The sequence below is a fragment of the Mus pahari genome, chromosome 2 (genome assembly GCF_900095145.1).
Source record: "Mus pahari chromosome 2, PAHARI_EIJ_v1.1, whole genome shotgun sequence".
NCBI lineage: Eukaryota > Metazoa > Chordata > Mammalia > Rodentia > Muridae > Mus > Mus pahari.
In genome coordinates, this window is record NC_034591.1 from 89,629,814 (window position 1) to 89,657,482 (window position 27,669).

The 27,669-nt window shown below is 46.2% G+C and overlaps 1 protein-coding gene across 3 annotated transcripts in view; it reads left to right on the forward strand.

Moving 5' to 3' along the window:
* The first annotated feature begins 8,829 nt into the window (after window positions 1-8,829).
* The window catches only part of Reep1 (receptor accessory protein 1), a 108,687-nt gene continuing 89,847 nt past the window's right edge, over window positions 8,830-27,669 (forward strand). For 2 of the 3 annotated variants that reach the window (XM_029535402.1, XM_029535403.1), the window contains exon 1: window positions 8,984-9,140. In XM_029535402.1, the coding sequence (XP_029391262.1) occupies window positions 9,109-9,140 (32 nt within the window). In that variant the 5' untranslated portion in view covers window positions 8,984-9,108. Of the gene's footprint in view, window positions 9,141-27,669 lie in introns of all 3 variants that reach the window. The other variant, XM_021189944.2, reaches the window with a different exon arrangement.

Sequence of the window (27,669 nt, forward strand, 5' to 3'; positions counted from 1 at the left end):
TCTTCTGCTACATATGCAGCTAGATAAACAAGCTCAGGGTGTACTGGTTAGTTCATGTTGTTGTTCCACCTACAGGGTTGCAGCCCCCTTCAGCTCCTTGGGTACTTTCTCTAGCTCCTCCATTGGGGACCCTGTGTTCCATCCAATAGCTGTCAGCCTGCTTTCTTATGGAACCCAGGACCACCAACCCAGGGATGGCACCACCCACAATAGGCTGGGTTCTCCACCCTCAGCCATTAATTAAGGAAGTTCCTACAAGTTTGCCCATAGCCTGATCTTATGGAGGCATTTTCTCAACTGATGCTCCCTTCTCTCAAATGACTTTAGCTTGTGTTAGGTTGACTAAACTAGCCAGTGTAAATAGCTTAAGAATGAGAAAGAAAAGCTATGCTGGGCTGTGTGGGAAGTTAGTAGGTAGAGGTTTGTCAGTTCTCAGGAGGTGTCCTACTTCTGAGCTATCTCTCCAGCCAGTATCTTCTACACACACGAACTTTTAAAAATCAGGGTCTTTTGTTTGTTTGTTTGTTTGGTTGGTTGGTTGGATTTTTTAGATTTAATTCCAGGTAATAAAATTAAGACAGTCTGTGGGTGTAGCTCAGTTGGTAGAGTGCTTGGTTATAATGCAGAAGCCCTGGGTTTGCTACCCAGTATCACATCAAATAGAGCTAGTAGTTCACACCTATAATCCTTGAACTCAAAAGGTTCATAAGTTCAAGGTCATTCTAGGATACACCAAGAGTTTGAAGACAGCCTGGGTTACATGAGACCATGTCTCAAAAAAAGTTCATACAATTTCAAGAGAATAGTTTAAAACAATGCATATGCATACTGTGTGACGTCACCACATGAGTCCACAGATTCCCATCACGTTAGGAAACTTCCTTGTGACCTTTTTCCATTTCCCGCTCCATTCAAAACACCCATGAGCTTTTCATCTTTCTAATTAGACTTGTCTTTCTTAGGTGGTCAGGGAAATGGAATCAAACACTGTGTATTCTTTTGTTATTTTTTTCTCATTCTAAACTTCTTGAGGCTTTTCCACATTGTTCATGAATTGATACAATATGTTCTCTTTGTTGCTGGGTACTATTCAACAATAATGGCATTCCATATTTTCTTTATCCATTCACTTGCTGCTCTTGTTTCATTTCTGTTACTGTGATCAACTACACGGAAAGAAGCAAGAAAGGGGCGAAATTATGGGGTTTTGCTTGTTCATTTGTTTATTTTTTAAGCTCACAATTCCAGGTTACAGTTTATCATTATGGGAAAGTCAAGGTAGCAGGAACTTGAAGCAGCTAGTCATATCCACCCACAAAAGTAATGTCTTAGTTACTTTTCTATTGCTGAGATAAGACCGTATAACCAACGCAACTTTTTCTTTTTTTCTTTTTTGTTTTTTTCGAGACAGGGTTTCTCTGTGTAGCCTTGACTGTCCTGGAACTCACTTTGTAGACCAGGCCGGCCTCAAACTCAGAAATCCGCCTGCCTCTGCCTTCCAAGTGCTGGGATTAAAGGCGTGCGCCACCAAGCCCGGCCCAACGCAACTTTTAGAAGAGTTTATTTGGGGGTTACAGACTCAGGGGGTGAATCTATGACCATCATGGTGGGGAGTGTATCATCAGGCAGGGAGACAAAGTGATGGAGTAGTAGTGAAGACCTCACATCTTGAGGCACAACCATGAGACAGAGAGGGATTCAAATGGAGCAAGTCTTTTGAAACTCCGAAGCTTCCTTCCCTTAGGTAAATGCCCCAGAGGAGTGCTGTTAAGCAGTGAAGTAAACACACATTTCTTTTTTTATACATGCTTGTGTATCTTCTGATTTCTGCATTTGATGCACATATTTTCAGTTACAAGAAACTGCCACTCTGACTTGCAAATGATCACACTGCCATTAACAGAGTATGATGGCTCCAGGCACTCCTTGCATGTACACTTTTTATTACTGCCAGTCTCTTTTAAGCCACTCTCGTGAGTAGACGGGATATTTCACTGTGGTTTTGAAGTGCACTGCATTGCCCAAGCACTAAGCTAAGTGAGGACTTTTACTACTTACTTCTCGTAACTACTTTCTGAAGCACATAATAATGTCTTCACTCTACCTTCTGAAACTATAAGCAAGTCCCCTGTTAAATGCTTTCTTCTGTAAGTCACTGTGGTCTCTTTTAAGGTCTCCCTTCACCTCGATAGAACAGTGACTATGTCAGGTTCCAACTCTTTTGTAAGAAGCCTGGAGATGGCATCTGGTCATCTGAGAAGAGATGCTGCAGTGATGAAGAGGTTAAAGATAGGCTGAAGAAGCTATTGTCTACAGTACATAATAGGGGATGGGCCAGGAGGGTGAGGTCAATGTTCTCTGGTACTAACCTCTGCCTTTTCCTGCTGAATCCTACCAACAGACCATGGCAGCTCTGCCTCTGCCAGCAGTGCAAGGTCATCTCTGACCCACTCCTTCTGCTGATTGAATCCTGCCAGTGCCCCAAGTAGGGCCCCACCTGATTCAGGCACTGTTGCAAGAATCTGGAGTGTGTGGAAAGACTATCCTGTTGTCTGAATCCTGTCTAAAAACAGGTGCTGTAAGCTATACGTGAACACATGTGCTGCTTCTATAAGGGGACAGAGACCAACCAAGGAAAACACAAAACCCCTACAGCAGCAGCAAGTTTCCAATGTGTCACTTGTGATTCCAGCAGATACCCTGTGCAGTATAGACTTCATTATGACAAGACCCAAATCCACAGGTGTTCTGAAACAGGAACCACCACCAACAGTTCATAACACCAGGCTGAATGTTAAAAAATGTTGACCAGTTCTCGGTCCATATTGTCATCTTCCTATTCAGACGTAGCCTCTGAACAACACAAAGAGGTAGTGGTCTAGTGGCCATTGTCCATGCAGGATCTCACATGAGCCTCGGTTCTTTGCATTATGGAGACAGTTAACAAGTATTTGAGATAGGATAGATTGCGCTATCTGCCGGCTGCTTTGGAATAGGTACTCTAACTCTCCAATATACTTGGTAGAGACTCCAAAATGCTTGCTTCATCTGGTCTTAAGAACCAAGATGCACTTGATGGCAATGAAGAGAAACAGTTCATGCCAGTGACCTGTGAACAGCTGCTTGCTTGATCTGGCGGTCTCCTTCTCTCAGCTTGGAACTGGGCACGCCCTATGAAAGATGGGAGTCAAAAATGGCATCTTCTGAGCTCAGAAATCGCTGAGTATTGGCTTTGAAGAGTCTAAGGTCACCCTCAGGAGGAGGCTGACTAAGCTCTTGAGATGCTCAGTCAGGATCCTGGAAACGAGTGTATACCATACAGGCCAGCTGTGTTTCTGAGATATCCTGGCCAGGGCCAGGGTTCAAGGTTAAGCTTATTCCTCCTTTCCTTCCCCCTACTGTATCCCTGGACCAGGCCCCTTTTACTGTGGCTTCCCATGGGGCAGAATGATCTTAAACAAAAGTCAGACTCATGTAGATGAGAACCCCCAGAGCTGTCTAAGCAATAGCCAGTTTAGTTCATGTGTCAAAATGTTCCTGGCTGTGTTAGATCTGAAACACAGCCCCTTAGTTCACTGGAAATCAGGAGGGAAAGGCTTGGGGCTCACATAGATGGAAGTTATTCAATTGGTCCTTGGAAATTTGGCTCTCATAGCAGCCTATTTCATTGATCTCTACCCAGGAAGAATTACACAAGGAGCCACAGGAAAAAAATGGAAAAAACTGTTCAAACTGAGACTCCATTTATGGAAATGGAAGAGCAGGGGTGGTGTCAAGATGCAGCTTACAGTAGTGGGCATGCCTGGCTATGGGAATGATGTTATCAACTGCAGAGTGGACAGCCCAGAAGAGCATCGTGGATAATGGACTGCACTGCGGCCTGTGCCTTAGATTACCTTTGGACATGGATTGCATCCTCTAGATGCCACATCTGTAAAGGTGATACATGGAGAGGTGACTAGTGTGCCATGAAGCCAACGCTTACTCTGAGAGAAACCCAGTGACCATAGTGGGGTGTGGGGCACTGAACTGTTTCAGAGTCAGATGAGGACTTTGAGGAAAGGACTAGTTTCCCTGTGGCCACTGTCTTGTTGTTTGTGATTATCTGAAACCAGTGGATTGGAGCCAAAGACATGAGGGTCAGAGGTCACTTTTACAGAATTATTGCTGGCACTGCGAAGGCACTCATCGCCTATCTGCAGGACCCCCAGGAAGTGACCCAGAGCCTTCACTGTAACAAATTCTGTTATGAGCAGCTCAAAACAGGGGTGGTGAGGAGAGAGGGGGGGGTGAATGATATGTTCCAATGTAGACATGATTCCATAAAGTTTTTAGAGTTATAGACAAAATAAAGTTATAAATCAAGTTATTTTTAAAGCACATAATGGAAATATCAATCAGGGAAACAGGTGTTAGTTGCTATCTGATGATGTCTGTAACCTTTGAGTTGCTGTAAACCAATGTTCTGTCAACAATAGATTCTACCTGAGACTTGAAGTGATATTAGGCACAGTAGTGAGATAGGGTTCTCTACAGAAACAGAACTTAAAGGATGTAAGAGAATCTTGACTTGCCTACCATGGTGTCTGGCATATATATATATATATATATATATATATATATATATATATATATATATATATATATATCCAAGAATTACGAATTCAGTAGTTCTTCAGTCCATGAAGCTGGAAGTCTTAGCTGGTTTTCAGGATATGCCAAAAGCACAGGATGCTATACTGCCAGTGAGGGAATGGTCTTGGTAGGTAGGTGAGAGCAAGCAGGCAAAGAGAGAGCCAGCTTCCTCCTTCCGTGTCCTTTATATAGGCTGCCAGCCAAGGGTACGGCCCAGATTAAAGGTGGATCTTTCCACCTCAAAAGATCTAGATTAAAAGTGGATCTTCCCACTCCAGATGATTTAAGAAAAAATAATCCCCTCACAGTCATTTGGGTCTTAGTTATTTCCAGATGTAATCAAGTTGACAACCAAGAATAGTCACCACAGTAAGGAATGGGTATTAAGATTAATAAATAACAGAAGATGATTTGTTTATGGATCTGGAACATTCTAACTCTTTACAATCACATAATTCTATAAAGTCAGCCAGCCTTGTAGACTCTTTAATGCATGTGTGACTTTTTATCCTGGAAACTAGTTCACAGGTAAATGTAGAAGTATATTCTTTCTGTTTTCAATTAAAAAAAAATAGTAGGGAGAAATTTTGGTCCCAGCTTATGTCTGGTAATCACCCACAAACCTATGAAGGTAGTAAAGACATAAGAGGAATTGCAGTTTCTCGGCTTAGGATATGAGAGGGTCGCTCTCAAACAGAAAGCAGCAGGCTGTCAGAAGATAGAGGAAGCAGCAGCAGAAATCACGCACTACACAGCCCTTTGTGAGAAAAGAAATCCAAAGCGAGCCAACCGATAGTGGCATGAGAGCCCCATTGTCTAGAAGATGAACTCTTCCCTGGTCTCAGTGATTTCCAGGGCTATGGCCAAGGACATCCCAGGGATGGAGAGATGCAGTAAGTGCAACATTTTTGCTCAGAGAAATGGAGTGCAACAAAAAGTAACTTTCTTCCTGCCTTGGTAACTTTCTTCCTGTCTCCGTTCTCTCTCCTGCTTCTCACTCAGTCTCGCTCTATGGAACAAGATCTCCCGACTCTTGGAGAAAGCCTGGGTGGTCCCACTCAGTTTCTAGCCCATTCCTCCAGACTCAAGAGTTTCCTTTTAGTAATGGAAATGTCCAGTGGAGCACAGTAATCAAACCCATGTTTCCCATTCACCTGCAAAGCTTGCCCATCGCGCATGCCCAAGAAGGAAACAGCATGGGGCAGCACTCTGCTGTCTCCCCACTCAGGATACCTCCTCAAACCATAGTTTTTGAAATTTTAAACTTTTTTCCCAACACTGAGGATTGAACTCCAGGCCTTGCACATACTGAGCAATCCCAGCCCGCCCTCCTAAGTTTGTTGTTGTTTTACTAAGGGTCTCACTAAGAAGACCAGGCTGGCCTTGAACTCTCTCAGTAGCCCAAGCTGGCCTCAACCTTGCAAGCCTCCTTTCTCAGCCTCTTCAACAGCTGGAACTACAGGCCTGTGCTCCCAAGGCCCTGAGGAGCTTCACTATTGCATCCCCCTACCCCTCAAAATGGCTGATAGATCTCCTGATCTCATTAGTGTGTGTGGTGGAAGAACATGGAGAGAAGTGTGGGGAGGACTCAGAAGAGATTCCTTGCTTGGTTGTCTTGCTATGGTTTTGGAATATAATGGTGTATATGTGTGTGTGGTATGTATGTATATGGTGGTGTATATACTATGCATATGTGTATACGTATGGTGTGTGTGGGGGGGGGTGGTATGTATGTGAATGGAGTGTTGTGTGGTGTGTGTGGTATGTATGTGTATGCGTATGGTGTGTGTGTGTGTGTGTGTGTGTGTGTGTGTGTGTGTGGTGTAAATCACAGTTAAACCTCAGGTGTCTTTCTCTGGGCACCATTCACTGTGTCTGGGGCACAGGGCCTCTCACTGGCCCAGAGGACACCAAGTAGTCTAGGCTCTGTTTGGCCAGCAAGTCCCAGGGATCCATTCTCTGGCCTCTGTCGCTGGATTACAAGTTTTTATTTTTAACCTGGTTTCTAGGGATCAAACTCAAGACCTGTGCTTGCAAGGCAGATACTTCAGTGACTGAACTTTGCACAGCCCTTGCTGGGCTTTTATATTTTTGTTCATTTTATTGTTGTTATTACTATTACAGATGTACACTGTTGTACCAAGCTTGTCTGTGGTATTTTGTTATTTGAGATACAATATCACATTTGTAGTCTAGGCTGGCCTCAGACTCAGGACCTTGCCCCTTCCTCAACCTCTCAAGTTCTGGGGCTACAGGTATCTGTCACTGTGCCTGGCTTGGCCTTAGGGTTTCACTGTCTGGTAAGTTTTCCAGGCTTTTCTCTGCTTAATTTTGTGATCTTTAGTAAAGTATGGCGAGGCCAGACAATTAAGACAGAGTTTGGAAGGAATTCAGGCTTATTTTACTTGTTTTCATCCCTGGAGGGAGCACAGACCACGTAGGCCACTCAAGGAACACAGATGAGTTTACAAGACAGCAGGAAAGAGGGAGCCATAACGAGGGAGACTGAGGAAGGCAAGGCCTGGCCGGTTTAAGATTTCCTAATCTGAGTGACTTCAGTGGGCACTGGAACACAGAAGCATCTCTGGTGGCCTCCCACATAGGTGTATAGTGGCCTGCAGTGTGAAGGTTCTATAGAGCAAGTGGTTTGGAACATGAGGTTCACAGCTGCCCAAAAACGAAATGACCAATCTCCAAATGCTTCAACACTACATTGACCCCCTCTATATCACAAATATTTTATGGGTTCTTTAAGACAAAGAAGACATAGAGACAAAGAGACATCAAAGAAGACCATTCTCATAGCCCCTTAATTCTCAGAAAGTGTTTTCTATCTGTGAGGGGATGGGGGAGAGAGACAGACAGAGACAGACTTGGAATCATGTAGTCCAAGCTGGCCTTGAACTCCCAAGTAGCCATGAATGACTTTGAACTCACCTTCCTGTCTCCTCCTCCTGAGGGTGAGTGTTACAGGGTCAATTACCATGCCTGGGGTCTGGAGTGAGGGGGTTGGGACTGACCTTAGAATACTAGCCTGGGCTCCTGTTTCTACCTCCCAAGAATTGGAGTCATAGGTGCATGTCACTGTGCATATTCTATCACATTTGAAGGCACTGCCAAAGTCCAAAGTCACCTTGCCTCTGCAAGAAGCCACATTAGGCAGAGCTCCTTTAGAAAAAGCTACAAACTAGGTCTCTACAGAATTTCTCGTATTGGGCACTGAATTTTACACAACTGAATATCTGCAAAGAAGAGCAGGTCACTGGGACCAAAGGGAGCAGCAAAGTCCAGGAATAAAGGACAAAGGCTTTCACGTGCTATTGAAGTTGGTGCACGTCCATCTTCGGGCTGAGCAAAGCGAGTCACTCAGCCTGGCTGCACAATTTAAAGGGATGCCATAAAATTCCGTGATCAAGGCAAATCCTACATGATGCAATATTTTTAAAATGTATTGACGTGTTGATACTGAACGCGGTTTCCATTTTGCCCAAGATGCCACATGACTCTCTGTTAACGCTGTTGGGCCATGATGTATGCGTTCGGCTCTCATAGCCTATGAGCTGAGGCTTGAGGACGAATCAAAGACAGAAGAGTACGTATGGACAGGGAACGCCCAAGGTGCGGTTTGTGAGACCGCTCCCCTGGTGTTTGCCGCCGTGACTGATGATGGCCCGAGCTATCACCAGGACAACTGCATTGAACTGACTCCTGCATGTTGACCTCTAAAGTGTGTGTGTGTGTGTGTGTGTGTGTGTGTGTGTGTGNGAGAGAGAGAGAGAGAGAGAGAGAGANAGANAGACAGACAGACAGACAGACAGACAGACAGACAGACAGACGTATCTGCAGTAAAAACAACTGAAGAGACACGTGGTGACTGGAGATGGGGTTGCAGTCAGAAGAGATGGCGTAGGGACACTAGAGCTGTCAGTGGGCAGACACTTGCTGAGATGCCTAAATCAAGACTTATGGGGTGCCAGTTGAAGACTTCAGGTTTCTCCTGAGGCTAGTGTATTATCTAAGTGAAGAATGACAGAACCTCGTCCAGACAGGTGTAGGCATGATTTCAAAGTCCAGATTCAGACCTCAGTTTCCCCACTTTACATAGTGAAGGTGAGGCAGCCCTCCCTGGGGGTTCGGAGGCCCAGCCCACTGAGCCACCGCACCACAAGGTTTCACAAGGAGGGCGGAGGAGGACCCGCCCTGGCTGCAGCTCTGGGGCTGGGACGATCGGAGCAGGGGCGGGTCGCGCGGGTGCCCTCACCGCTAGCCGCCCAATCGCCGTGGGCCCGCGGAGCCCCGGGGGGCTGGGGCAGCGGGCGGAACGTGCCGCGGCTGCGCCGACGCGCGAGCGCGGGGCCGGACCGGGCGGGTGCGCTCAGTCTGGCGGCGGCGGTGGTGCACGGACAGACAGACGTGTCGGGAGCGCAGCACCGCCCGCAGCCCAGCAATCCGGGCCGCGCCCGCCCGCCCGCCATGGTGTCGTGGATCATCTCCAGGCTGGTGGTGTAAGTGGCCTCTTCTCCTGTGTCCCTTCTTCTCTTCTCTCCCGATCCCCACGTCCCCTTAGGGCCGCGCGCCCCTGCAAACCACCAGCCCCGGGTCGCTAGCTATTAATACCCGGCGGTCGCTAAATTTAGCAGGTACAGTAGCTGCCTGGGGACGCGGGCAGCGCGAGGCGGCGTAGGACGCGCGACGCTACTGACCCATGGGTAGCCGCGGGCGCAGGCGGCGCCTTGCAGGGAGACCGGGGCGTGGGTCCCCGTACGATGGTGGAGTTGCCGGGGCTGGGCGATGGGTCTCGCCTTCTCTCTGTTGCTTTGTTCCATTCCGGGTGGGGCGGATTTGCAGAGGCCCCGAGTGGGTGCTCCACGCGTCTCTCTCCTTTGGAAGAAAATGCCTTGGGCTCGCCTGCCACCGCGCTTTGTCGGGTGAAAATGACATACAGTCTAGACAAGCGAGGGGCGCTGCCTGAAGGGGTCAACGCGGAGATGAGTAGCCAGATGGATGTGGGGCACTCAATGAAGTAGGGAAAATACTCCTTTTTAGGTTTTTCAAATAGACAGAGGCAAAGGCAGGTGGCAAGTATATTAGTATACATCTTGCAGTAGATGTCTTCGTTCCTCTTGCCTGCTCTCCTTTGCAGGGGTTTGAGAGACAGGGGCTCTCTAGGAATGCAGGGGGAAATTTCCAAGTGACAGACAGCACCCCTTCCCCCCACCCAAGGGCGGTGGCAGTGACACCTCCCAGGCGGTGCAGGAGAGCAGAGTCATCTGGGGTGAGGCCTGTATGAAGTCCTTGGGGGATGTGTGATGGGGACTTTTGTTTTATTTTCAAGGTTCTTGCCTCTCACCTTTCTTACCTGTATCTGGACGGTTGATTTAGCACGTGCTCAGGAGACCTGGGACTGAAATGGGTCTGGAGGGGACTTGGGTGAGGAACACGTGCCCAGCATTTTCTTTGTCTAAGAAAGAGGGGCTATTAACTCCCTTTGACAGTGCAGGGCACACACATCTCTTTTCTCCTCTTCTGGACCGATTTGCAAAGCTGTCCAGGAGAGCCGTCTTTAAAGTCCTGGCCATTGTCTCCCAGGCATCACTCTGCCCGCTGTTCCCAAAGCCCACCAAGTTACTCCACAAGGGTCTCTCCAACAGCTGTTGTCAGCTGCTGAGGGTTTGTTCTGTACCTTCAGGTGGCATGTGAAATATTTCGATTTCTGTGGCATGGCTGGCATCAATAACAGGGAAACCACTGGCCGGCATGCCTTGCCACGCCTGATGTCTGACTAATGCTTGTCTTCTTCGCGGTGTCAGTTTCTTTCCTGAAAGGGTCCTGAGGTCTTTGGATTTGCTAGTGACCCCTGGAGGACCTCAGGGAAGGACAATGGGGCACTTGCTTGCCTGGTGGGCTTTCTCTATAGGTTCTCAACCAGGATCATGCAGCCATTCTGGTTTTCTTGTCATCTCCCACATAGCGGGTAACTGAAGGGGGGGGAGTAAGAAAGATGCAGGATGTTGGGAGGGGTTGCAACAATGTGTTGGTATCTTCTGAAGCAACCACACCTTGAAGAACTAAGACTTCTGATGACGTAAATGACCAAGAGAATTGCTCCCAGTCTATAGCTACCCTCTAGCACCAAAGGTTGGTGGGATTTGAAGGACCTTGAAAAGGTCAAGGATTCTTCCTACCCTGCCCCTAATCCACAACTTAAACCCAACAGGAATTATTAACACCAGTTTCAATCACCTTTCTACTTCAAATTAATAAACCCGTTATATTGTTTCAGCTGGTGTAAATAAACCAAAATCCAGCTACATCTCTGCTGCAGAAGGAAAATCTCATGGTAATATAAGGGAGTTATAGTCTTTAAGAATATTACTTTTTCTTATATGTGTGTTTTGATTCAGCTCAATATTCTACATAGGTAAAGGTACATTTTATGGTGCAGTGCCAAGGCATGGGGCTGGGATATTGTGTTTGGAATCAAGAAAATAAATGGTTCAAAATCCAAACCTGCCTCTTGCCAGCAGATCCTAGTTCATAGCCCTGATTCCAACAGCTCTCAGTTCCCAAGCTAATGCACTGCACATTACTGTTGCAGAGGTTTCAATCACATGTGACATGTGGATTCCCGAGCACTGTGGAGAACACTAAATCAGGGGTGATTTCCACCGATCCTCAGGGTACACTGCAAAAGGATGTAAGCACTATAAGAGGATGAACAGCTTCCTCTTATTTTATACATTGGGGTTCTAGAGGAAACTAAATTTGGACAACATATAGGTTTACTGCTAATAAAAAAAAATCTCTACTCCAGTCCTCCCCCCTCACCTATAGAACTGCAGAGGGAATGCACCTTGACCAAGGTCAAAAGACCAGAAGAAGATGAATTCAGGATGTTCAGAGTGGTGGATCCATAGCCAAGGGCCCCTGATGGTTATACTGAGGCTATCCCTTTAAGGCTCCCTTAGCCCTCTGGTCTGAACTTGTGCTACAATTTTGTTCATGAATCCCATTTCCTTCCTGTGAGCAGTCTTTCCAAGGTTTTGTAACTACATCAAAGAGTATTTAAGGAAGACCGATCACTGTGTTTGAGGATGGAGAGGGGGTGTCTTCCTGTCTTTATGGTCCCAGTCATCCAACTGGGACAAGCTGCTGCTGCTGCTGCTGCTGCCGCCGCTGCCACCGCCGCCACCACTGCTGCTGCTGTCCTTTCTGCCACTGGCCATGAGTGTTGTGAGGGCTGATCTCCTCCACAGCTCCTTGTCCCCCCCAAAGGCAACAGCTCCTGCCTCTCCCCCGTTTCCATCCCCCACCTCCCACTTTAAATTAAGTACCTGACTTCTAAGCCCACTCAGCAAACATTGATTTTGTTGACGGAACCCAGAGGCACTGGGTACAAGGAAGGAGCCTGGTCCGTGCTGTCCTGTGACGATGGGCGTCTCTGGGCATCAGGGCAGCTTGTGTCCAGTGGACACAATGAGTGAACATTGGTTTGACAAATTTCCTTCTGGTCACCCATGTTCCTCCTGACTCCCTGGGCTCCCTTAGGGAGAACTTACCAGAGTCAGTGTAGCAGCAAGGTGGACCTTGTTGGACTGAACCTGCTTAGTGTCTTCATGGGCATGGAGATCACTTAGAAATTGCCTGCCTGCCTCTTTATTTGTTCTTAAACAGGGCCTTGTGTGTCAAGGCTGGACTCAAACTCTGTGCACGCTAGGCAAGCACTGTACTACCTGAGCCAATCCACAGTTCTCGCCTCTTTTCAAACATGTAGTTTTCTCTACAAATAACTCAAGGCCTAAACATGAATGAAGTTCACACTGGGAGACGATGCTCATGGGTAAACTGATGGAGGGGAACACAGAGGCTGCTCTGTGACTTGGGAGAATGTGCCCTTTTTAAAGTATCCCAAGAAGCAAGTACTCATTGTCTCTGGCAGAATTTTGGCCAAAGTCCAAATGTTGGCAGCATGGACCCAGAGCCTCCTACGCAGTGTGTGGTTACAAGACGAAAGTCACTCCTCACTACGGGAGAAAAGAATCTTCATTCAGTGAAAATTTGTGAATATCTAATGGGTATACTGGGAAAAAAAAAAAAGAGTTATTTCTTCCTCGCACTGTTTCTAGGATCACTTCTTTTCTTTGCTGTGCTGAGGATGGAACTCATGGTCTTGTACATGATGGGCAAAGGCTAGGCAAGGGCTAGGCAAGGACCACAAAGGGACTAGGCAAAGTCTAGGCAAGGAAGGGCTAGGCAAAGGCCCTACTACTGGCTAAACCTACAGTCCTGCCTTAGTTAGGGTTTTACTGCTGTGAACAGACACCATGACCAAGGCAAGTCTTATAAAGGACATTCAATTGGGGCTGGCTTACAGGTTCAGAAGTTCAGTCCATTATCATCAAGGTGGGAACATGGCAGCATCCAGGCAGGCATGGTACAGGAGGAGCTGGGAGTTCTACATCTTCATCTGAAGGCTACAAGCAGAATACTGACTCCCACATGGTTAGGAGGAGGGACTTAAAGCCCACTCCAGTGGACTTTAAGTGGACAGTGACACACTTCCCCCAACAAGACCACACCTCCAAATAGTGCCACTCCCTGGGGCAAGCATATTTAAACTATCACAAGCCCCTTTGCAGATTTTTTTTTAAAACATTAGTTTCTGAGGCTTGGAACACAGGTCATTTTTTAAAGAGTCTTTGTCTAGCATACACTAAACTGTGCATCTCATAAACATGATATGACATCCCAATAATCCCTGTACTGAGAAGATGGAGACAGGAGTCAGGAGTTGAAGAATATCCTTGTCAAGTTTAAGACCAGCCTAGAACACAGCAAACCCTATCTCAAAACAAAACAAGGGGCCAGTAAGATGTCTCACTTAGTAAAATGGGGCTTGCCCCTAAGACTGATAACTTGAATTTGATTTCCAGGTCCCACGTGGTGGTGGAAGGAGAGAGCCAATTCCCAAAAGTTGTCCTCTGAGCTCCACACAATGAGCCATTTCATGTGTCTATATAGTCCCACAAAACAAAATCTAATTTAAAAAAATAGGGGCTGGTAAGGGGGCTCAGCAGGTAAGAGTACCTTCTGCTGGGCCTTGCAACCTGAGTTCAATCCCTGGAACCCATGGTCAAAAGAAAGAGGTTGTTCTCTTACCTTAGTGTGGTACGCACATGCATAAGATGTGGTAAGCCCTTTACAAATTAAAGCAAACCAAAATGTTAGCTTTAGCAAAGTACAAAGTGAAGCTGAAGTCTGGCTGGCTCCCAGGAGGATTTGGAGTACGGCAGTATTCATTCTGGGTCAGGGATGTGAAGGAGAGGAGACTGGAAGAAATGCCTGTGGGCTGTCCTTGGCTGTTCCCCTTACTGGTACAAAACAAATGGAAAGAGACTGAGAATCCTCAAACAGAAGCCCGCCTTTCTTTGCTCTTAAAATCTGGAATGCAGAAAAATAACCCAGCTAATAGAGGGTTCAGGTTCATTGGGGATCTATTTCCTGGTACAGCTGTATGGGACATTGTAGAAACTGGATGAATGCTTTAGTCACATTGGGAGAGGAAGGGTGCTGGCTTGGACGACAGCCTGTGGGTTCTAGACTCCACAATTATCCTTCCCAGTGCTAGATAGAGTCCAGAGTTGGGGGCCCCACTTCCTATCTGAGAGATTAAACCTGAGGGGTCACCTGAGAGATGATGGCCAACATCACCTGGGAGGCCCTACTGTCCTCAAGGGAGTGAAAGTAGCAGCTTAGGTGCCACTCCTGCCGAGCTGCCCCTCTTGGTTCCCTAACCCTGCTTGTGTGCTGAGAAGGGACACATGTCTCACGTACAGAACATCAGGTTGGGCGGGTTACACAACCACTCAGAGGAGAGTGGATGGGACCTGACTGGAAACAGAAGCTGGTATGACAGGAGTTATTGATCCTGGAGTAGATTTCTAAGAACTCACTAAGCTGGGTGGTGGCAGTGGTGCCACATGTCTTTAGTCCCAGCACTTGGGAGGCAGAAGGCGGCCAGCCTGGTCTACAGAACAAGTTTCAGGACAGCCGAGGATGCACAGAGAAACCCTACCTTAAAAACAAAAAACAGGGCTGGAGAGATGGCTCAGTGAAAAGAGCGCCAACTGCTCTTCTGAAGGTCATGAGTTCAAATCCCAGTAACCACATGATGGCTCACAACAACCATCCTTAATGAGATCGGATGCCCTCTTCTGGTGTGTCTGAAAACAGCTACAGTGTACTTACAGATACTAAATAGATCTTTTAAAAAAAGAGGAAGAGGAAGAAGAAGAAAAAAGAGAGACAGAGAGAGAGACAGGGAATTGGAGAGACAGAGAGAGAGAGAAGAGGAAGGAAGACAGACCACACTAGGACTTGTTCTTGTGAGCATATGAAACAGAACCACTAGTCCATGTGTCTCCCCTGAGAAGGTTGCTAACTCTAGCAGCATCTGAGCATACCCAAGGCTAAGCCCCCAGTGCTGTGTATCCCCTTAGCTCTACCTTCAAAACACTCCCCAATCCAACCATGACTCCAATCTATTTAACACCCTGCTTCTTTTTATTTGTTTATTTATTTATTTATTTATTATTTTCTTTATTTACATTTCAAATGCTATCCTGAAAGTTCCCTATACCCCCCCCCCTGCCCCTGCTCCCCTACCCACCCGCTCCCACTACTTGGCCCTGGCCTTCCCCTGTGCTGGGTCATATAAAGTTTACAAGACCAAGGGGCGTCTCTTCCCAATGATGGCTGATTAGGCCATCTTCTGCTACATATGCAGCTAGAGACTCGAGCTCAGAGGGTACTGAACACCCTGCTTCTTAATGTTCACTTGAACCATTGATGTGGCTTGCTGGCAGTGGGCAATGCCCTGGGTTTGCTCTCCAGCACCACCACGCAAAACAAACAAACAGACAAACAAACAATTCAGGAAAGCTCTCCAAAGCTTTCCCACTTCAGTCCCTGGCCCTCTAATGATTTATTTAAAGTGGTCAAGAATGTAGCCAGGCACAGTGGCACAGTGGCGCAGTGGCACAGTGGCGCAGTGGCGCAGTGGCGCTGTGGCGCAGTGGCACAGTAGCACAGTGGCACAGTGGCACAGACCTTTAGTACTAGGACTTGGGAGACAGAGGCAGGTTGATCTCTGTGAGTTTAAGACCAGCCTGGCCTACAGGTCAAGCTCCAAGCCAACCTAAATAGTGAGACTTGACCTAAAATGAAAATTTGATTTCTGTTTCTGGAAATACTGCTGGGGGGTGGGGGTAAGCCTGAAAACTTTTCCTTAATAGAAGTGAATTAGAAAATTAAAAGAAATTCTAAGCCAGGCAGGGTCATTCACAACTGTAATCTCAGCACTCAGGAGGCTGAGGCAGGAGGATTCCCACTTGTTTGAAGCCAGCTTGAGTTACATAGTAAATCCAAGGTAGTCTGGACTCAGAGTGAGACCATGTTTCAGAAAGCAAAAATAACAAACAAAGCTTCTAAAACTATGAGACAAAAATATAACAGCATACCTTACACGGTATAGCTGAGGGTTTGGTTTTGTTTTTTTAAGATTTATCTATTTTATGAATTTAAGTGCTTTGTTTATATGTATACCAGAAGAGAGCATCAGATTCCATTTCAGATGGCTGGTAAGCCACCATGTGGTTGCTGGGAATTGACCTGGGGACCTCTAGATGCGCAAACAGTGCTCTTAACCACTGAGCCATCTCCCCAGCCCTGTAGCTGAGCTTCTAAATAACAAAGGAAAAGACCCCAAGTCAGGCAGTTAAGACATTTGAATTCAAGCCCCGGTTTCCATTCACTGGTGAAATGACCCCATCAATTTTTCAAAGATGACATTACAAATCATTCATCTTTATGTCCATGGTACCCAGCATAGGGCCCAGCACCAAGGAAGTGATCAATAATGGACACCAAATTGATTAATAATTCAGCCAAGTGATGAATGAATGAATCGTCTTGAGGAAGGATGGGAGTTGGTTCTTTAATGTCCCCAAAGGCCCATGTGATGAAAAGCCATGTTTGTGCCTAGTGCCTGAGGAGACCAGAAGAGCGGGTCAGGCCCCTTGGTGCTGAGAATTAACCTGGATCCTTTTGCAAGACCAGCAAGTACTCTTAACTGCTTAATCATTCCTCAGCCCTGACTCCCCTGTTTCTTGAGACAGGATTTCTCACTGGCAGAGTCTGTCAAGCAGGCTAGGCGGGCTGTCCTGTGAGCTCCAGCACTGGGTTTACAAGCATGTGCCACCATGCCTAACTTTTTTAAAACCTGGCTTCTGGGCATGGAACTCTGATCTTCATTACTGCAAAGTGAGCATTTACCAACCAGGCTATGCCCCCAGCTCTTGTTGTGGCTTTGTTTCCTGTTTCCCTGAACCCTTAATGAGACTAAGTTATTAAGGCTGTGTGTTTTTGGGCTGTTTATGTTCTCTCTCCTGGGAAGTGCCTGTTGAAATGTGGCCAATGTTCCCGTACTTTCTCCCTTCCTGTAGTAGGAGTTCTTTAAATGTCCTGCATGTTATTCTGCTGGCATCTTTGTGTTACAAATGTCACCTCTTCCATTTTCTTTGTGATATATTTTGATGTGCAGAATTTCTTGGTATTCATGTCATAGATTTATCAACTCCTTTGATTCATAGCATTGTTAAATATTTATTTATCCCATGTGTATGTGCATGTGTCTGAGTGCTCAGAGAAGCCATGGGCTCAGAGGTGCCCTTGGAAGCCAGACGATATGATTCCCTGGGATGGGGATTTCCAGATGTGAGCCCTCCAGTGAGGATGCTGGGAACAGAAGCCCGCTCCTTTGCAAGAGCAGCACATGCTCTTCACCTCCACCTGCCAGCCCCATCTCCAGCCCCTACTTGCAGGATTGCTGTTGCCTACGAAGCCTTCCCTCCCTGAACTCACAAGGCTACTGTATTGTTCCTGACAGTCCTACAATCTCCCTATTCACATGTCGACTTCTGACCCATCCTGAGCTGGGTTTATGTACCACAGCAAGCAGGTGCCTGTTTCTTCCCCATGAAGAACAGACAGCCCAGTAGCATGTACTAGAGGGTAGTCCTTTCTCTGCACTTCTGCAGTGTCCAACCTACCATAAACTGGTTTCCCAAGTGTGTGGGTGTTTCTGGACTCTGCTCTATCAGTGAGCGCTTTGTCTGGATTTACACCAGCATCATACTTTTAATTACCAAGGCTTATGGAAAGCCTGAGATCTGGCATGGCAGTTTTTCACCTTGTTCTCCAGGAATGTCTTAGTGTTTGCTCCTTCGTGTGTGTGTGTGTGTGTGTGTGTGTGNGNGAGAGAGAGAGAGAGAGAGAGAGAGAGAGAGAGAGAGAGAGAGTAAAATAATGAAAAGAAGATATTTAAGTTCTCCTTTACCTCAGAATTATCCATTGTTTTAAAAGAGAAAGTGTACTGTAGTGTAGTGCAGTATACTATACCATAGTATAGTATAAGGTACTATAGTGTACTGTAGTAGTGTCCTGTACTGTAGTGTACTATAGTGTGGTATACTGTACTGTAGTATACTGTAGCATAGTATATTGTAGTGTGCTACAGTGTATTGTAATATAGTATAGTATACTGTAGTATAGTATAGTGTACAGTAGCATAATGTAATGTACTGTACTATAGTGTAGTATAGTATAGTATAGTATACTGTAGCATAGTGTAGTGGACTGTAGGGTACTATAGTGTAGTGTGCTGTAGTATAGCGTACTGTAGGGTACTGTAGTATATTCTTCTGTAGTGTAGTATAGTGTACTATAGTGTAGTATACTGTAGTTTACTGTACAGTACTGTAGTGTACTGTACTGTAGTGTGCTATAGTATAGTAGAACATACTGTAGGGTACTGTAGTATATTCTTCTGTAGTATAGTGTAGTGTCCTATAGTGTAGTATACTGTGGTTTACTGTAGTTTACAGTACTGTAGTGTAGTAAAACATGGTGTAGTGTGGTATACTGTAGCATAGTGTATTATACAGAGTATGAGTGCCCACGGAGTCCAGAAGAGAGCACTGGATCTCCAGGAGCTAGAGTTACAGGCGAGCCATCTGACAAGGACACTGGAGACCACACTCTGTGGGCATAAGCTCACAACCCTCTTTAGTCCCTATTTAGATCATCTTTAATGACTTTCAATACATTTTACTTTAGTTTTGAAACAAATCCTCACACAATAGTCCAAGCTGACCTGAAACTCACCACATAATCAAAGATACCCTTGAACTCACGGCCTGGAATTATGCCCCTGCTTCAGCGTCCTTCCTGACTCACAGGTCTGACTCGCTATGCCTGGCTAATTTCACCCTTCGTGCTGTGAATGCCATGCCAGCCGTTTGTTTGGTTTACTCTCTGGTGTTTGGTGTTTGTCACTGCCAGAATTTACTGTCTTAGAGAACTTGTTATTTTCCAACATGATTATTAGGCAATACAGTCTTGATAAACGCTAGATTCTTGAGGGTTCTCACCTAGCGAGAACTTCTGTCTTCCGAGGATAGTGCACTGCTTGTCTTTCCAGTCATGACTCCTTTCCCTCCCTCACAGCATGGGTAGGTCCCTCAGTGCCTGAGACTAAAAGTGGGGAAGGCAGACATGTTTGCTTTGTTCCTGATTTAAGAAGAAATGTTTCTGGATTTTCACATGCTATTTGGTTTCTTTTCTTTTCTTTTCTTTCTTTCTTTCTTTCTTTCTTTCTTTCTTTCTTTCTTTCTTTCTTTCTTTCTTTTTTTTTTTACACTCCAGATTTTATTCCCCTCCCAGTCCATGCTCTGACCATTCCACATCCCATACCTCCTCCCCACCCCCCTGTCTCCACGAGGATGTCCCCCACCCTACCTCTAAACTCCTTGGGCCTCCAGTCTCTTGAGGGTTAGGCGCATCTTCTCTGACTGAACCCAGACCTGGCAGTCCTCTGCTGTATATGTGTTGGGGGCCTCATATCAGCTGGCGCATGCTGCCTGGTTGGTGATCCAGTGTCTGAGAGATCTCAGGGGTCCAGGTTAATTGAGACTGCTGGTCCTCCTACAGGGTCCACCTCCTCCTCAGCTTCTTCCAGCTTTTTCCTAATTCAACCACAGGGGTCAGCAGCTTCTGTCCATTGGTTGATTGTAAATATCTGCATCTGACTCTTTCAGCTGCTTGTTGGGTCTTTCAGAGGGGAGTCATGATAGGTCCTTTTTTGTGAGTGCTCCATAGCCTTAGTAATAGTGTCAGGCCTTGTGACCTCCCCTTGAACTGGATCCCACTATGGGTCTGTCACTGGACCTTCTTTTCCTCAGGCTCCTCTCCATTTCCATTCCTGCAGTTTTTTCAGACAGAAACAATTATAGGTCAGAGGTCTTGCTGCACGGTTTTCTAAAATGACCACTTTAAACTAGTTGGGTGCCAAGCAAAAAATAGCAGATGTGTTCAGCCGCTCAATAGATATATATGGCTGATGTAACACACAAGCACAAATTTTCCTAAAAATATTGAGGATTCCTAAAATAAATAAGGAGTTCTAAAAGAATATCAGCCTAAGAAGAGACTGTGGAGACTCCTGTAAAGATATTGAATGAAGCCAGAGTGCTCACATCTGTAATTCCAGCACTCAGGGAAGCAAGACATGAGTTCAAGGCTAACCTTGGCTACAAAGTATGTTCCAAGACAGCCTGAACTGAAGAGGGAGATCTTAAGTCACATCAGAACTAACCGCATCCTCTTTCACTGAGGCCAGATAAGGCAGCTCAGCTAGGGGAAGGGGATCTAATTGCAGGCAACAGAGTCTTAAGTCAAAGACAGCCCCAATTGCTCCGATTATTAGGGGATCTACATGAAGACCAAGCTGCCCATCTGCTACATCTGTGTAGGGAGCCTAGGTCCAGGCCATACAGACAGGGCAGAGTGGAAGGAACCCCAGGGAGAGGAGGGAATGAAAGCAGGAGGGTGATACTTTGAGGAGAGGTCAGAGGAGGCTGCAATTGGAAGGTAAGGTAAATAAATAAATCAAGTAATGAAAAACAAAACAAAACAAAAAAAACTTGAAAATAAAAAGGAGTGAGACCTTATTTTAAGAAAGAAACAAGCCAACACACACACACACACACACACACACACACACACACACACACACACACCAAAAAAAGAAACAAAGAAGGAGAAAATAAAAAAGCAAAGGAGAGAAGGAATTAATCAGTCATTTAAAATATTTCCATAAAAAAGCATGTGGCCCCAGTAGCCTTACTGGCAGGTTCTGCTCACTAGTCCAAAAAGAAATCAATCTTGCAGAAAGGCAAATGAAGGCTTAATGGTAAAATTAATCTGTGCCCTTTGCCACTTGGCAATCTAGGGACAGTCTCACTAGAGGCACTAAATAAAATATAATATATTCATTCACATTGTCTATTTTTAGCAAAGTATCATTTAATTTTTAAAATTGCATCTATGTATTTGTGTGTACATGCATGTGGAGGTTAGAGGACATCTCTGGGAGTTGGTTCTTTCCTCCCACCAGGGACGGAGGACAGGTCATCAGGTGTGGAGGCAAGCGGTTTATCTGCTGACCCATCGCAGCAGCCCACATTGTTGAGTTTTGTCTGTCTGACTTTCTTCCCTTCCTTTCTCCCTCCCTTCCTTCCTCCCTCCCTTCCCTCCTTCCCTCCCCCCCTCCTTCCCTCTCCCCTCCCTTCCTCCCTCCCTCCCTTCCTTTGATAAAGTCTCACCACATAGCCCAGACTGCTGTGGAACTCACCATGGAGCCCAGGCTAGCCTAGGATTTGTCATTCTCTTGCCCCACCTCCTAAATGCTTAGTTTTTAGGTGTAATTTTTACAATTTTTATTATATAATAGAAATCCTATTTTGGTCTGGCAATAAAGCTTGTTGATGTGATAGCTCTTCCTTCAAATATGTTTGGCATACTTATTTTATACTCTGATTTTGATAGTTCTAGCACCTAAAACTTTTTTTTTTGAAACAAGAATGCACTTTAGCTAAGGCTGAACTCACTCTGTAGACCAGGCTGACATCAAACTCATGTCAACACCCCTGCCTCAGCCTCCTTAGTACTAGGATTATAGGTGTGCGCCATCATACTTGGCTCCAATGCTAATTTTAAATTTTAAATTGATTTATCTTTGGGGGAGGCTGGGGGAGCCATGGCACACACGTGGAGGTCAGAAGACAACTTTTCCTACCATTGTGTGACTCTGAGCATCAAACTGGGGTCACCCTCCCACTGCCCCCCTATGCCATTTTTGACCATTTTCACTGTCTCTTCTCCCATTGTCTCTTAACCAAAGTGCATTGTGTGCTCATGTGTGTTTGTTTGATTCACTGAGTTTCTATGCCTTGGGACTTTATTATAGGACTTCTTGGAGGCCTGGATTAGAGGTGAACTCTGCCAGAACTTGGGCTGTGTGCGTAGGGACTCTTACAGTACTGCACAATGAGAAAGCAAACTTTAGGATCCCCGCAAGAGCCACAGACTATCTAAAAAACACCTCAGTGTCACGCATGGGAAAAGTCCCTTCAAGCTGTTGCTCAGGGGAGTCTAAGAGACTCCCAAAACAATGGAGTTGTCATTGCCCTTGGTTGCCCGCTCTAGGACTTGAAAGTAAGACCTTACTGCTAAAGATGCCACATCTTATAGACACAAAACGGGGAGGAATGGAGCTGGAACTGACTGGAAAGTCTTCTCCCTGAGGACTGGCTTGGTCTCAGCGTATCAGAATGTCTATGCAAGTTGCTGAGGGAGAGGGGTCCTGAGTAGTCCTGCCCAACAGTAACACATGACTCAGGTCAACGACTGCTCTGGCAAGAGAGTCATGGTGGCGCAATAGTGGCTCTTTTGTCATGGGGGTTACCAACAATTGTCAATTAGACTTTGGAGCCTCTCAACAGGAGAGAACTGACACTGGCCTTTTTATTTTTAACTACCTGACTGACATAAACTTAGGTGCAAACTTTAATGAGAGCAAACTTTTATAGTCTCAGGAGAAACTTTTTTTTTTTAAGCCAATGTCACTGCTAAAGAATGTACTTAGATGCAGGTGAACTATTTTTCTTTAGATCACCCTTTTCCTGATAATGAGGTTCTTTTGTATATTTTTATTATAGCTTTACTTATTTAATTATTTTAAGAGCATGTGTATGTATACATGCTGTTCACCATGTGGGACCCAGGAATTGGTCTCAAGTAATGTTTGTTAGCAGGCTCCTTTACCAACTGAGGTCTTTGATCATGGAGTTCTTTGGAGTCAATATTTGTTCCCTGAGGCTGCTATGACAAAGCCCCATGAGCTACATGGCCTAACATGAGAGAAATTTATTCTCACAGTGCTGGAGCCAAGAAAGCTGAAGTTAGTTAGTGTGGGTGGGGCCAGCCTTGTTGGAACTGGGGGCTCCGGAGGGGGGGATTCCTGCACCCGAGGGACTGTCAGCAGCACTGCCTTCCTCTGCCTCTGTTGCCACCTGACCTCTTCACATGTCTGTCTCCTATCCTCTTTGAAGAACTCCAGTCACACTGGATTTTAACCCTCTGTAATGGCATTGCCTTTACCCTGTTTCCAACCAAGCTCATATTCAAATGGAGGTCAGGACTTTTGCAAGGTAACCCTACGTTAATATGCTTGCTTAGCAAATTGTTTATACTGACTACATCTTCAAATCCAAAAAATCTTCAAAATTCATAAAAATATCGGAAAACCAGTGCAGCAGTGTATTATTCTTACTACAACAGCAACACTATTCCTTTCTGCATAAATACACATGTTATTTCCCACAGGACCATCTGACAGTAGCTGCAGACATCCCCAGTGAGCTTGTCACTCAAGGACAGGGTTATTGCCCTATGCCGGTGGCGTTTAGATGTGTTCCTCTCCATGCTTCTTATACTTAAAAAAACAAACAAGTCGGGGGAGAATGTTCCTTTTCCCCAAAAACTTTTGATTATCTAGCTGTAGCTTTCAGGTTTTACCACATTAAAATGAAAACTGAGGCATTCTGGAGTATGTATTTATGTTTGAATTTTTGAGACAAGGCATCATTTGGCCCAGGCTGCCCTTGAACCTGCTATGTAGTTAAGGATGTCTTTCAATTCCTGATCCTCCCTCCTCTATCCTTTAAGTGGTGGGATTGTGTGTGTGTACCACCAGACTTCCTTTAAAACGTGTTTATAAGCTAATTTAAAATAAAGGGCGAGTTGGATGGCTCATCAGGCAGAGGCAGTTGCTGCCAAGGCTGGCTACCTGAGTTTGATCCCAGGGACCCACGTGATGAAGGGAGAAAAGAACAGCTCCCCATAGTGTCCTCTGGCCTCACACAAGTAACATGCCAAACACTAGCATCCACCTAACACATGCTCCGGTGGAGAGAGAGAGGGAGAGAGAGAGAAAATAAATACATTCTCATTTTAGAAAGAAAATCACATTTACCAGAATACAAAGTGTTAAGGAGGTCATTTTTCCTCTCTTCACGTCTCTTTCATAGCGAGGTTGGTTGCCATGTGAAATCTGAAACCTTGTTAATGAGGGTTGATCTCTGCTTCACTTTAAATGGATCTTCTATCCACACATAATAACATCACGCTTTGGTCACTTGGAAACTATGACATGTTTTATTACTCAGCATAAGGAACGAAGTTCATAAATATCACCTTTAATCTCATCAGAAAAGTCCTTAAGGGCTGCAGAGGTGGCAGTGAGGTGTTTACTGAGCAAGCCTGAGGCCCTGTGTTCTCTTCCCAGCATCCTTGTTGTCTCTCACCTCAGTACTGAGGAGGCAGAGATGGTAGTATCCTTGAGGCTTGCTAGCCAGCCAATCTGACTGAATTGATGAGCTCCAATTTGTCTTAGGAAATAAGGTAGAGGGGCTAGTGAGATGTCTTATCAGGTAAAGGGAGTAGCGACCTGAGTTCAGTCACTTTTGAGTTTCAGAACCCACATGGTGAACTCTTCAAAGTTGTCATTGACCTACACACACATATACCGGGTGACTGTGCACATGCATGTAGGCACTCACACACACACAAACACACATAAATTAAATGGCCTTTTTCGGCTATATGTAACTGGGTGAGCACTCTACAGAAACTACATCTCCATCCCCAAACCTAAACAGTTGCTGAAATATTTGCCGCAGTTGTTTTCTGTGTTGGAGTAAGTCAGGATATCCTGTCAGATGCTGGAAACTATTGTCCCTTTTCTATCTTCTGTGTTTGAGGTTTGAAGATACCATTTTTATTGTAAAGTATAAAATACTGACTCAAAGATGTCTGGAACAACACTGGCTCCTAAGGAGTCTTGGTCCAACAGCTCAGCCCTGGTACCAAATTAGCAGCTTTTCTGTTCTGTCCTCTTCAGCACTTGGTGGCTCCTATATAAATAGGGCGTGACTCATGGCAACCAATGGGCTTTGGATTCATCTTTATCTAGGAGAGTCCTGAGAGTCTCCTTATAGAAGAAGGCAAGATGCTTCTTCTACAGAAGTTCCCCAGAAAGCATCTTCTAGTTTGGTCACCAGTCTGTCCTTCTACCATTCCTGTGGCAGAGAAATGGGATATGCCAAGTGACTTAAAGCAGCAGGACCCACCAAACATCTGAGGATCAGCTTCTCTAAGCACAGGGGCTACAGGAGTTGAGGGGGCAGGGCAGAGGAGGAGAGAATATTTGTGGGTCCCTTTCCAAAGTAAAAACCAGCTGCATGGTGGGCTACGGAAACTGCAAACACCTACAAAGGAATCCGTCCGTATCCACAATACTATAAAACACTTCACTGGGTTAGCAAGATGGCTCATTCAACAAAGGCACTTGCTGCCAAGCTTGGTGACCTGAGTTTGATCCCTGGGACTCAACGTGGTGGAAGGAGAAGACTGACTCCCACAAGTCGTCCTCTGACTGTCACATGTGCTGTGACACTCACGTGCCCACTCTACCACAGCTTTACTGAGTCCCTGCAGTGCAGCAGATACTGCACCACACAGCTTTTCACAATGCAGCAACTGCACATAGCTTCATAAGCCACCACTGTGGGTGAGTATAGGTGACAGGAAGATCTGCAGTCACTGGTATCATGGCATTTCCTATGTAAAGCCCTATAATTTCATACAAGGTCAGCATGACAGCGTCTTTCCCAAATGATGGACTTATAACCCGGAGTTTCATAACCTTCCCTGGGCCATCCTTCCAGTCAAATGCAGCCAAGTCACGATGAGGTCAGAAGCATCATCTGGCCCCGGACTGAGTAGGACTCTTGATTATAGATTCAGGTCCCTGCTGAGCTGTGACACCCTGGTCAAATAACTGAGCTTCTCAGAGCCCCACGGGGCCCCATGGGACCGTACCTCCTGCTGGGCAAGATCTCTAATTGCTCACTCATGCCAACGTCAAATCTCCAGAAGTGGCCATTGCTCAGAGCTAAGCAAACCCTCTCAGCCTCTCTCTAGCATCTCAGGGAACCTCGGGGCCTTTGATGTTTATTGTGAGGAGCTGTTGAAGACAAGAGCCCAGGGGAGAATCCTCAGAAACTGTCTCCCCTTGCTCCCTCTGGGGAATAGAAACAGGCGAGAAAGTCAGGCTTAGCAGGCCAGTGGTGACTGTGGCATTTGCCCACACAGGCCAGGAGGACACACTTAGGGACTGCCGGCAAGGCCTTAACCACATCCCTTTGTGACAGGCTAGCCCTTTTGCTGGACTTTCTATCCTGAATGGCTCAGCTCTAGCCAGCCTGCTCAGTCTACATGAACTAGCCCCGTCTCAGAGAGGCTGGGATCCAAAGTCTGAGGTCATCCTGGACCAGCCCATCCCCTGCAGTATCCTCAGAGGCGCGGCAGGCTCAGCAACTCCCTGGAGGCCAACTCATCCACCTTAATGAGGCTCTGGGTAGAGAGGTGGTTTCCTTGCAGGGCCTGGCAACTCCTCAGCTGCCACAGATGCCTCAGGCAGCTGAGCTGCTGACTCTACACTGGCGGGAGCATAAGGTCAGCCGCAGTTGTCGCATGCTCACCACCAGGCTGGGTGAAGTTGCTTAGGGGTTGAAGCTTGACTCCCAGGAGGAAATTTTGGAAAAGTTTCCTGGGTAGATAGTCAGACCCAATTGCTGTGGGTTTGTCTTTTATTGATGTGTGACTTAGTTTCTGAACTTCCTTTTCCTATGTTGTGGGATTCAGGGTCATGGATATGCTGGTTGGAGAGAAGAATAGCTTATAGATGCTTCGTGGGCCTGCAGGCTTCTAGGCTGGAATCAGCAACACTAAGACCGAGGGGTACAACTCCGGAAATACAAATTGGAACAAAGCAGCTTTGGATTGGGGATGTAGCTCGGAGAGTTGAGGACTTACTTAGAATGTGGGAAAGCCCTGCTTCTGATGGTTTGGATATCCTACACTAGACATGGTGACACACACCTGCAGGCCAGCACTGGGGAGGTGGAGGAGGGAAGATCAGAGGTTCAAGGTCTTCCTCTGTTTCATAGTAAAACTGAGCCGGCCTGAGATACAGGAGACCCATCTCAAAACCAGTCAAGTTCTGAATGACTCCAGCAGAGGAGCACCGGTTGAGCTCTGCGTGGCTGCCTCTGGGGCACAAGCTCCCCAAGGGCAGTGACGGCAGGCTGAGTGCCCCAGCCCGTACCTCACGTTTCCATCACCAGCCTGGCCCTTGGGTCTGCATTTGAAGAGCAAGAGAAATTGGGGGGGAAGGTGAAACAGAGCAGAAAAACAACTGTGTTTCACCAATGAGGTCACAACGGCTCACACTGGTTTAAACATGTTATATAGAAAAACAGTCATAGCCTGATTCAGTCGTGGCTCTGCCGATTAACCATTTGGGCACATCCGAGAATGGCTTGCCTTGTCTGGGTCCCAGGTTCACATTCACAGAAATGAAGGAGTTGGGGACTAGGAAACATATTCCTCCATGTATTGGCTAGTTTTGTGTCAACTTGACACAGCTGGAGTTATCACAGAGAAAGCCAGTTGGGGAAATGCCTCCAGGAGATCCAGCTGTAAGGCCTTTTCTCAATTAGTGATCAAGGGGGG